The sequence below is a fragment of the Raphanus sativus genome, chromosome 4, assembly GCF_000801105.2.
Source record: "Raphanus sativus cultivar WK10039 chromosome 4, ASM80110v3, whole genome shotgun sequence".
Lineage (NCBI taxonomy): Eukaryota > Viridiplantae > Streptophyta > Magnoliopsida > Brassicales > Brassicaceae > Raphanus > Raphanus sativus.
Window position 1 is genome coordinate 48891985 of NC_079514.1, and position 10103 is coordinate 48902087.

Genomic DNA, 10103 nt, shown 5'->3' on the forward strand with positions numbered 1-10103 from the left:
ATATTGCATTACATAGTAATACTATAGACATCATTTTATAACATTTTAACGAAAATGTAAAATTACAAACCATTTTAATTTGGAATTCTTAACATTCTTGATTCTTCAAAGATTGAGCTCCTAAACGTGGACTTCTCTAGTGAACAAAAGAAAACGTACGACTTCTCTACTTGATCCTTCTCCTAAAGATAGCTAGTATCGGTTTACAATGTTGCTTGAACTGCTTGTGGGATTCAAGTTAGTATTGTTTAGGCATCAATACAGATGAAATAGGAGTCACATGTTTGATGTATAGTTGCAAAAAGGGTCCCATGTCTCACCTAAAGATTCCATCCACCGCTAGGCATGTTTCCTGATTTGTGACCTTCACATTTATTTCATATATGAAAGCATGCTACCAAACATTCTTGGTTTTGCTTTGATATATTGTACATGTAATATCATTTACAATTTCACAAATCTGCAGCTCTCTTTGATTTAGAGCAGTGTGTTTCAAAAAGAAGGTAATTAAGCAAAAGGTAGAAGAAAAGTTTAAGGATTCACAGTTTCATGTTTTATTTATGAGAAGTTGTAGGTTGGATGATTTACAGGTTAACTAAAGTCATGACAATTGTATTTTTTTGTTATCAAAAGTAGTCTAACTTGGATCCACTTTTGACTTAGTTGTTCATCACCATTTAAAACCTACTTTCAACCCAATTTTCATTTCACAACTTCTCCACAACCACACTTTCATTAGTTTTTTTCTTATATAATCTGTACATTGACCAGGTGAATCTGATCTTGCTTTCAAATGGAGAAGAAAGGCCAGCATCATAATAGTACACATGACTCCTTTCTGACACATCACCCTGTTCTCTGTATCCTTGCTTTGTCTGCAATATTCATAGCGATAGACCCCTTTCACATGAGTCCTATTGGTGGTCGTGAGTTCAAGCCTGTGAAGCATGAGGTCGCTCCATACAAGCAAGTCATGGAGAACTGGCCAAGAGACAACCTTAGTCAACTAGGTCAGCATGGGAAGCTGGAGTTTGTGGACCAAGTCTTTGGTCCAGAGTCATTAGAGTTTGATGGTTTAGGCCGTGGTCCGTACACAGGGTTGGCTGATGGAAGGGTGGTCAGATGGATGGGTGAAGCAAACGGATGGGAGACATTCTCCGTTGTAACATCAAAATGGTAAAAAGACTCATCACTTTTTTATGAATGTTTTGAGTTTCTGTTATTGATGTTGTGTGTGTTCATGATAATCAGGTCAGAAGAGGCTTGTGCAAGAGGGGTGGATTCAACAACAAACAAGCAGTGGAAGCATGAGAAGCTGTGTGGGAGACCTCTTGGTCTGAGGTTTGATAAAGAGACAGGGAACTTGTACATTGCAGACGCTTACTATGGTCTACTAGTGGTTGGTCCTGAAGGAGGGATTGCCACACCTTTAGCTACCCATGTGGAAGGAAAGCCTATACTCTTTGCCAACGATCTTGACATCCATAGAAATGGCTCAATCTTCTTCACTGACACAAGCACAAGATATGACAGAGCGTAGGTTTTCATAATAATAATAATAATAATAAACTCTGTTTCTTGCTTTTGGGTTGATTAAAATAGTTAAGACTTTGTGTATTTTGTAGGAATCATTTCTTCATATTGCTTGAAGGAGAATCAACTGGGAGGCTTCTAAGATATGACCCACCTACCAAAACAACACACGTTGTGCTTGATGGTTTGGCTTTTCCCAATGGCATTCAGCTCTCTAGAGACCAATCTTTCCTTCTCTTCACAGAAACAACCAACTGCAGGTATAATCATATAAACAAGCCTTGAAACTCAAGCAAGACTAGTCCAAGATCTCTCCCTCTTTAACTTTTTTGTTTCATCAATATTTATACGTCAGATTGGTGAAATATTGGCTGGAGGGTTCAAGAAAGGGTGAAGTGGAGGTGGTGGCGGATCTACCAGGATTCCCAGACAATGTAAGAATGAACGAGAAGGGTGAGTTTTGGGTTGCAATAGACTGTTGTAGAACACCGGCACAAGAGGTTCTTACATACAACCCTTGGATAAAGAGCATCTACTTTAGACTGCCCATACCCATGAAGCTGCTGGCTAAAGCCATGGGGATGAGAATGTACACGGTGATATCAAGATTCAACGAGGAAGGTAAGGTCTTGGAGGTTCTTGAGGATAGACAAGGAAAAGTGATGAAGCTTGTAAGTGAAGTTAGGGAGGTTCAAGGGAAGCTTTGGATTGGAACAGTGGCTCATAACCATATTGCCTCTGTGCCTTATCCTTTCAAAATGAATTAGTGAACAACTTTGTTCTGTAGTTCTTAGCTTGTGGAAGTGTTATCCTCTTGATTAATATCCATGAAGCCCTGTAGCTTGAATAACCTTTTCTCATTATTTACGTTGATAAATAATGCATATTCTATTTTCTTAACAAATTTATATTCTACTCAAAGTCTGCTCTTAAACTCTTGCCAAAATATTTTGAACCATTCATGTTTACTAACTAACCACGTTGATAGCAAATAACAAAATAAAAACTCAAAGTCTTGAAATAGAAATGGGAAAGAGTCTGAACAATAGTAATTCAAAAGGTAACAAAAATCAAAATGTCGCCTTGACATATCACTCGACTTCAAGAAGATCTTCAAAGGTCTTGAACACTCAAACCTGAAACAAGGACAATGTCACATATCACATGCTTGCGCCGATACATACACAATACACCACACATGCTTACTACAAGAGATAAACAACCGAAGGACACAAGATACTTAGACTCTTATGATATACACAAGTGCATATACAAACTTTCATACACCTAGCCAATAACATATTCTGACACATGCTTCCTTACAAGTACCGTAACACCTTAATGACATATGCTATTAATCACAAGCGCATACAAAAACATGAGATGCAAGAGAGAGAAGGAGATGAGAATTAAGAACCTGGAGGAAGTGACTGCTTAAGCTTATCAGCCTTCTCTTGGTCGAAGACGCATAGCGTGTAGAGGTACCTGGAGCACCTGACCTTGAACTTGACAATGTCCTTGCTTCTCTTGATCTTCACAGACCTAGCATCCTTCCTCCTCGCCGTCAGAAGGAAGTCCTTGATCTCGTGGATTTGCTTAGGCTACAAACAATTATCAAAATCAAAAACCATTCATTACTCAATTGGAAAAAATACAAGTGTTTTGTAATGGTTGAAGATTAAAAAAAAAAAGAAAAGGATCTATTACTAAACACCTAAAGACACCATTTTTATTCATTACAAGACCCAAACTAGATCAGAACTGATAAGATCATTAGAAATCAACACAGGAAAAGAAACAACATTTCATCTGGATACAAAAGCTATAGATGTAAGAACAAACAATCAAGACAGTGATAACTTAAAGCTAATACATAAGCTCTTTGATAGCCTCCAATAAGAACTGAGAGAGGACGAAAAGTTTACCATTTTCGGTTCTGATTTTGCACGCCGTAACAACCGTCGGAGAAGCTATACAGCAGCAGCAGCTCTATATAAGAAGAAAAACCCTAGATGATTTGCTACTGGGCCCAAATGTAAGCCCATTAGTTCTATAGGTTGGGCCATACATTATATTATATACCCGAAGAGTTTAGAATGCGAATATATGTTTCTTTTTAGGTCCCTTTAATTATCTTTTTGTTACTGTTTTAACCTAAAGTTTTTTTTAATATATTCTCATAACGCCGCGCCACGTAAATATTTTTCCCGCGCCACCACTGATAACTCAACGTCTTCTCCAAGAAAATCACATTATTAAAAAACCCTAACCTCCTATTTTCGCGACCGTAAATAGAAACTGATTAGTTTAATTTATATAAATACCTTCGATATCACTCTTCTCCATATTTTTAAATTGATGAGTGAAGAAGGAGAGTTAATGTTTTATTCGCAGGAGTATTTGGCACGAAAGGGTCCACTAGGTACGGTTTGGTCCGCCGCTCACTTGCAAAACCGTCTCAAAAAGTCTCACTACACCGCCACCAACATCCCCGAAACAGTTGGTTCGTCTCTTTCCTCTGCTTTCTAAACCCTAAAAAGTTACCGCCTTTGATCAAATTGTGTTTTTTACCTTCTGCTTTGGTAAAAAGTTTTGATTTTTACAGAAAAAAAAATTGTCTTTTTGCAGATTTTATAATGTATCTGGAGACGCCGTTGGCACCTAGATTATCAGGGCACCTTCTACTTGGTGTTGTGAGAATATACTCGAAGCAAGTTGATTATGTTGTCCGTGACTGTACTCTCTTTACTACTTGGTTAGCTAAGTCCTTCGTCTCTACTCAATTAGTTGACTTGCCTGAGGATGCAAGACAGGCTCCTGTTGAGTCTGTGACTTTGCCTCAGGCGCTTAACTTGGATGACTTCGACTTAGAGGATGATGACCACACACTCGAGGGGTTTGATAATCACCTGAGGAGTAAGGAAGATATCACTCTTACTGGTACGTCTTTTGCACTGCTGTTCATTTATACATTGTGTCATGGTTCGAGATGGTGTTTAATGATGATGTTGCTGGTTTTGCAGATCAGATTCCTACTGGCATTGATCCTTATGTTGCTGTAACTTTTGATGATGTGAGGTTCCTCTGCTTGCTTCTTATGTCTTTGTGTTTGATTCTGATAACATTGTTGTTAATAATAAAGTTTGTCTTTCTTACAGGACATCTTTCCAGAATCTAGCCCTATGGATGTTGAGTGAGAGTCTATTTCATTATCTTCCTTATATGTTTCAAGGATATGCCACTCTTAATGTTGTACCTCTTTCTTATGATTTAAGCAGCCAACCTACAGAATCTGTGAGAGCGCATCATCCTGGTGATACTGATGTTGAAATGGCTTATGAGTCAGAACCATACAATAATGATCAAGGAGACTTCAATTTTGGTCTAGATAATGCATATTCTCCCGGAAGTGTTCCCGAGGTGGAGATAAGGCGTGATGTTGCTGCACATGGTTTAAGCCCTGCGTCTCATCCACCATTTGCTGCACAACAACATAATGTTAGAGTTGAAGAAGGCACTGGAACTTTGAATGAGAAGGAACCCACTATCCCTAATTTTGATGAGGAAATGTTACATTCTCGAGGACATTCGACCTTTGAGCTTCGCTCAGGATCTCCACGCTTTGCTGGTTCTGAGGAAGAACATGAAAATTTTGGTGAGCAAAACAACATAGTCTGATGTCTTACTCTTAAACCAGTTTATCTACTATCTCTTATCATTTGTTTGAAGTAAGTTTTTGGTTTTGATGTTAAAGTGCATCCATCACCTCAACTGGTTCTTCAGCCAACTCCTCCTCCTCCTCCCCAACCACAAGTAAGGGCAAGGAAGAGGAATCACTTTGATAAGGTCACAGTATTAACTAACAGGTAAAACAACTTTTCTATTGCTTCATGTGAGTCTTTTGATTATTTTATTAGAGCACCTCCAATGGTGTTACCCACCATTGGAGTCCTTAGAAATAGAAAATTATATATTTTTTTTATTTTTTATTTTTTGAATAGTTAAGGATTCTTATGATAATTGTGTGTCCAATGGTGTGATCCATTTAGAGTCCTTAGAATTTTTTTTTAACTAAATTTTAGTAGAAGTTTATGTAATCTATCAATACTCCATGATATAAAGAAAGGGAAAATCATTACAAAACATCAAAAACTGAAGGGCAAAAAAAAGAAGCAAACGATTCTTCTTTTCACATGTTTTTGTCAAACATAGTTTATTCAAAAGTACTTTTTAGACTTGAACCTTAAGAGAACATACCACATAGGTCCTCTTTTACACCTTCCCTGTTTCCACCATCATACACACATAATGGTATAAACAATTAACAGAAGGAATCAAAGCCTGTGTGGGTTTCTCAAGCACCGTTTGTCTTCACACGCTTCTCCTTGTAATCCTTCACAGCTGCCTTGATGGCGTCCTCCGCCAACATACTGCAGTGGAGCTTCACTTGTGGGAGAGAAAGATGCTTCGCAATTTCACTTCACAGATAAGAAAAGCACACATTTATATTGAGAAACTCATATGCTGAAAAACCATATGTTCCATACTAACAAAGTAACCAATATCATACCAATAGACAAAATCCACTTGAAAGAGTTCCTCAAAAGAAAATAACAGTAGTGAAATACAGTTAACTGGTATCTCAACAATGAAAGAGCAAATCAAAGTAGACATCAACCACCACAAGTTCGCGTAATTGTAACAACAACTCGAAACATATTATGTTAATGCCTTCAAAACATATAAATGTAAGAGACAGAACAAAACAGTACTCACGTGTTCTTGATGGTCAGGACTTCCTCCATAGCTTTGCCTTTCACCCATTCAGTGGCTGAAAAGTAACATGAAAACCACACAGAATCAGAAACGAACCCTGATTAATTAATTAATCTGAGAAACAATGAAATCAAAATCTCTAATTGAAACTCAAGTCCTCTCATTTGACTAATTCCAAGGACAAAAGAAAGCAACACTTACCGGCGGGAAGAAATCGACAGCGTGTGACGGAGATAATCGAATCGTCTCAACGCGACGGCGGAGATGGAGACGGAGAGGGAAGCGGAGGACTCGAAGTGGAGTTTGAAGGAGAGGGAAGCGGAGGCGGGTCTGGAGATGGAGAAAGGAAGGGACTTGGGGGTGAAGGTAGAGAGAGAGCTAGAGAAGAAGCTGAAGCAGCCATGGTGAAGTGAAGAGAAGAGATAATTGGTGCCAGCACATTAAGGACTCAATCCTTAATCCTCTTAGTTAAGGACTCTTTCTTAGCTACAGTGGGTGTTTTATTATTTTTTTAATCCCTTAGACTTAAGGATTAATCTTAAGGACTGCTCTATGTTATCCCATTGCAGCTGCTCTTACATACTGATAAAAACAAATTTGAACAGGATCATGAAAGAAAGGATTGAGGATCCTAGTGATACTCTCCGTAAGAGAAAGAAGATGCCTTCTTCTAAACTAAACGTCTGGAGAATGAATAACCAGTCTAAGAAGGATCAGATCTTCAATGAGCCCTTGCTTTCTGGTAAGTTTTTTTTTTTTAACTTGCTTATTTTACCTTTTGAGTTAACGTGTATGAACTATCTGCAGGCTCCTCAGATGTTCTACGCAGTGTCTTTGACAAGGACTGTGTAGCTTCAAAGCCACATCTTGCTGCTGTTTCTGATGAAACTCTACCAGGACCTGCACATGCATCATCTCCTACTCGAGAAGCTGAAACAGAAGTCACAGTTCCTGTTTCTACTAATCAAGACAGTACAGTTCTGCAACATGTCCAAGACTCTGCAGGTCCTCAATCCACGCATGCAGAGTCTATAACAAGAGGAGCACAATCTCCACCGCCGTTTAATAATGATGACAATGGAATGGAACGCTTAAGGGAAGGTGGTTACACTGACTACATGCCTTCTCCACCACCTCCAAGATTTTCACCTTCTAGAACTGATGACTTCACCACTCAGACTAGATTTTGGGAGACAGAATCTTACAGAACAGAGCCTTCAACTTCCACATATAGAGAGGATCTTCCTGGACCAACGAACTCAGGGGTTTCTGCTATTCCTGAAATGGTGGACGAGGTTTTGTCTCACCTTCTTCCTTGTTTTGTGTTTACCATTGATAGCAATACCGTTTGCTTGTGTCATTACAGGAACTTTATTTCCTAGAGGTGGGTGGCAACACTCCAGTGAGATCACCAGCTAGTCAAGATTCTGATGGCTTGACAGGGAGAACAAGGTTTTATAAAGATTCCATTAATCTATGTAGCTTCTCTATGAGCCTTCAGTTTCTTTGCTAACATGTAACATATTCATTAAAACATTGCACAGAGCCTTGGCTCAGTATCTCAAAGAACGTTCTTCAAGTACTCCCTCTTCAAGCAATTCTTCTGGAGATCTAAGTTTGGGAAAGATCTTGGACGGAAAGACAAGGAAGGTAGCTGCACGAATGTTCTTTGAGACACTGGTAATTTATTCTCAATATCTTTTTTTTTTAATTTCTATCTATGCATTGTTCTAATGGATACTAGTTGCTTTTGGATTACAGGTGTTGAAGTCTAGAGGACTTATAGATACGCAACAGGATCAACCTTACAGCGATATCACTCTGAAGTTGATGCCTGGCCTTTTTTCAAAAGTTCAACCATGAATAACCAATGCTCAATTAGACTTTAATTATGTGCATAATAGTATAGATGCTAGACATATGACCTGTTTTAAACTTGTTCCTCTTTTATATCCTTAGTCAGAACAAGGAAGAAAATTAATGGTTATAAGTTGAATCTATCTTAGTCATCATTCTTTAACGGGCAGGACTATGGCATGAACTTCTTTGGCTAAAGTATCATCATAAGGTGTTTGCAATGGGGCTTTTTGGAGATTATTTACGCTATCAGGATCTTTATGGGTCGCTTGGACTCGAGTTGAGTTACTAAAAGAGGGTTCTTTCTGGGATGTCAAGGAGACAAATTGTTGAATATAATTGAGTTTCTAATTTTATAAACTTTCGTATAGTTAGTTATATTAGTAATGTTTGATTTGTATAAGTTAGTTACTTAATTTACAAGTCAAGAGTCACGATCTATCATTCTTAAAGTTGTGTCTTTACAATAGGAGTTGTGTCTGTACACTAAGAGTTGTGTCTTTACAACACACTGTTTCACTTTGTATAAATCTAGATCGAGTCTGTCATAGCAATCATTCAGTGCAATACAATTTCAATAAAAGCGTAATACAATAACTTCAGTGATACTCTGTTTTTTTTTTTCATAAAAACAGAGCAAGTTAATTTATATTCTTATTTGTTTCTTTTCTTTCATAAATCGTAAACACACAAAGTGATCAACACAAATAAGGGGTCCTGGCTATGGCGCAAGCTTCTGAAGCTTAGACCCTCGGTATATGGGTTTATGCGTTGTGAAGTTGGCAACGGCGAGTCCAGTTACTTCTGGTTTGATTACTGGTTAGGGACGGGGAGGTTGCTCGACGAGACAAGTGAGCTTGGTCCGCGTTATCTTGGCATACCCCGTCAAGCACTAGAAAATAGTACTTCAGTAAGTGATTTTTCATCGAACTTTTAAAAGTCAAAATTGTAACTATATAAAATACAAGTTGATCAATAATTTCATTGTCGATTGTTGGTTTAAAAACTGGCTGATCCTTATTTCTATTTTTAAAACAATACTGAAATCGTAAACAAGAAAGTTTTACTCTGTTTTCTAGTTTCAATCGACTGCTATCAAGTAAGAACCTAAAGAATCTGCAAGACTGTAACATGTCTGCTAAATATCGCTGCCATCATGGACCCATTCCACATGGCACCATCGAACTCATGTTTCACGTGGGTAAACAAAATTAGCTTCATTATTAAAAACGTAATCAGATCCAGATCCGGTCCTCTCTGTACAAGCACATGAATCATGAGGCTGGTGGCCTGTCTATTTTTTTTAACTATGTTTGTAATGAAAGCTGTTATTATAATTAGGCCTGGAAATTTCGGATATCGGTTCGGTTCGGGTATTTCGGGTTTCGGTAGTTCGAATAGGAGGTTAGAGGATCCACAGAGTACTTAATTTATTTTCGGTTCGATTCGGATAGTTTCGGGTTCGGTTTGGTTGGGATAGTAAAATTAGGAACTGGAAAATACGCGAAATAATTTCAGTGTTCCGGTTCAGATAGTTCAGATAGTTCGGATAAAATATTGATTATTTAGGATAAAATATCAAATAATTATGATGATTTAGACAAAAAAATTGAATATTTTGGATTACTTTGGATTACTTTGGATATTTCGGATAAAATTATCCGATACTTTTGGATAATTCAGATATTTTATAATCTATACTATTAAAGCAAAATACCTAATAGGTATTTGCCCATAGTTTTTAAAGTTAATTACAATAGTATGCCATTATCTTTTAAAAAAAAATTGTTTCACCAATTAATCAGCCAGTCGAAAATTAGATTTGTTTAGTTATTCTACAATAATTGATTACATAATTCGATATATTCAAGATTTTCTACTTACCATAACTGATTTGATCTCAAAATTAAAACAGAAGCACAGAATTAGATCCAACT

At 37.6% G+C, this 10103-nt stretch overlaps 3 protein-coding genes and 1 long non-coding RNA gene across 5 annotated transcripts; 2 read left to right on the forward strand and 2 right to left on the reverse strand.

Annotated features, from left to right (window-relative positions):
* Positions 1 to 374: 374 nt before the first annotated feature.
* LOC130510666 (protein STRICTOSIDINE SYNTHASE-LIKE 13-like) lies at positions 375 to 2449 on the forward strand. Of its 2 annotated transcripts, none has more exons than XM_057007207.1 (5): positions 375 to 503; positions 772 to 1176; positions 1252 to 1536; positions 1626 to 1793; positions 1889 to 2449. In XM_057007207.1, exons 2-5 carry the CDS (start codon positions 794 to 796, stop codon positions 2298 to 2300), a joined length of 1248 nt encoding a protein of 415 aa, XP_056863187.1. In that variant the 5' UTR covers positions 375 to 503; positions 772 to 793; the 3' UTR covers positions 2301 to 2449. The 2 variants fall into 2 exon arrangements, with proteins under 2 accessions (XP_056863187.1, XP_056863188.1); XM_057007208.1 differs by having other exon boundaries at positions 417 to 518.
* A 30-nt stretch (positions 2450 to 2479) lies between these two features.
* Positions 2480 to 3572, reverse strand: LOC108830506 (60S ribosomal protein L38). Its single transcript, XM_018604098.2, has 3 exons — positions 3459 to 3572; positions 2951 to 3134; positions 2480 to 2669 (listed from the first exon to the last, which is right to left on the reverse strand). Exons 1-3 carry the CDS (start codon positions 3459 to 3461, stop codon positions 2647 to 2649), a joined length of 210 nt encoding a protein of 69 aa, XP_018459600.1. The 5' UTR covers positions 3462 to 3572; the 3' UTR covers positions 2480 to 2646.
* A 267-nt stretch (positions 3573 to 3839) lies between these two features.
* Positions 3840 to 10055, forward strand: LOC108830505 (sister chromatid cohesion 1 protein 3-like). Its single transcript, XM_057007718.1, has 11 exons — positions 3840 to 4036; positions 4162 to 4473; positions 4557 to 4606; positions 4692 to 4726; positions 4812 to 5188; positions 5288 to 5399; positions 6915 to 7051; positions 7117 to 7604; positions 7676 to 7761; positions 7854 to 7989; positions 8071 to 10055. The coding sequence occupies exons 1-11, from the start codon at positions 3892 to 3894 to the stop codon at positions 8170 to 8172; spliced, it is 1980 nt and encodes a 659-aa protein (XP_056863698.1). The 5' UTR covers positions 3840 to 3891; the 3' UTR covers positions 8173 to 10055.
* On the reverse strand, positions 5926 to 6810 carry LOC108809319 (uncharacterized). Its single transcript, XR_001942816.2, has 3 exons — positions 6511 to 6810; positions 6310 to 6364; positions 5926 to 6011 (listed from the first exon to the last, which is right to left on the reverse strand). It is a non-coding gene; the product is annotated as an uncharacterized LOC108809319 (long non-coding RNA).
* Positions 10056 to 10103: the final 48 nt, after the last annotated feature.

Bases quoted from the DNA above. Each gene is read 5' to 3' on its own strand.
- LOC130510666 (XM_057007207.1), top strand. From the start codon at position 794: ATGGAGAAGAAAGGCCAGCATCATAATAGTACACATGACTCCTTTCTG. The intron at 1,177-1,251 runs GTAAAAAGACTC...CATGATAATCAG, and splicing joins TCCGTTGTAACATCAAAATG to GTCAGAAGAGGCTTGTGCAA. The intron at 1,794-1,888 runs GTATAATCATAT...TTTATACGTCAG, and splicing joins ACAGAAACAACCAACTGCAG to ATTGGTGAAATATTGGCTGG.
- LOC108830506 (XM_018604098.2), bottom strand. The intron at 2,670-2,950 runs GTTCTTAATTCT...TCCTTGTTTCAG, and splicing joins TAAGCAGTCACTTCCTCCAG to GTTTGAGTGTTCAAGACCTT.
- LOC108830505 (XM_057007718.1), top strand. From the start codon at position 3,892: ATGAGTGAAGAAGGAGAGTTAATGTTTTATTCGCAGGAGTATTTGGCA. The intron at 4,474-4,556 runs GTACGTCTTTTG...CTGGTTTTGCAG, and splicing joins GGAAGATATCACTCTTACTG to ATCAGATTCCTACTGGCATT. The intron at 7,990-8,070 runs GTAATTTATTCT...TTTGGATTACAG, and splicing joins GAATGTTCTTTGAGACACTG to GTGTTGAAGTCTAGAGGACT.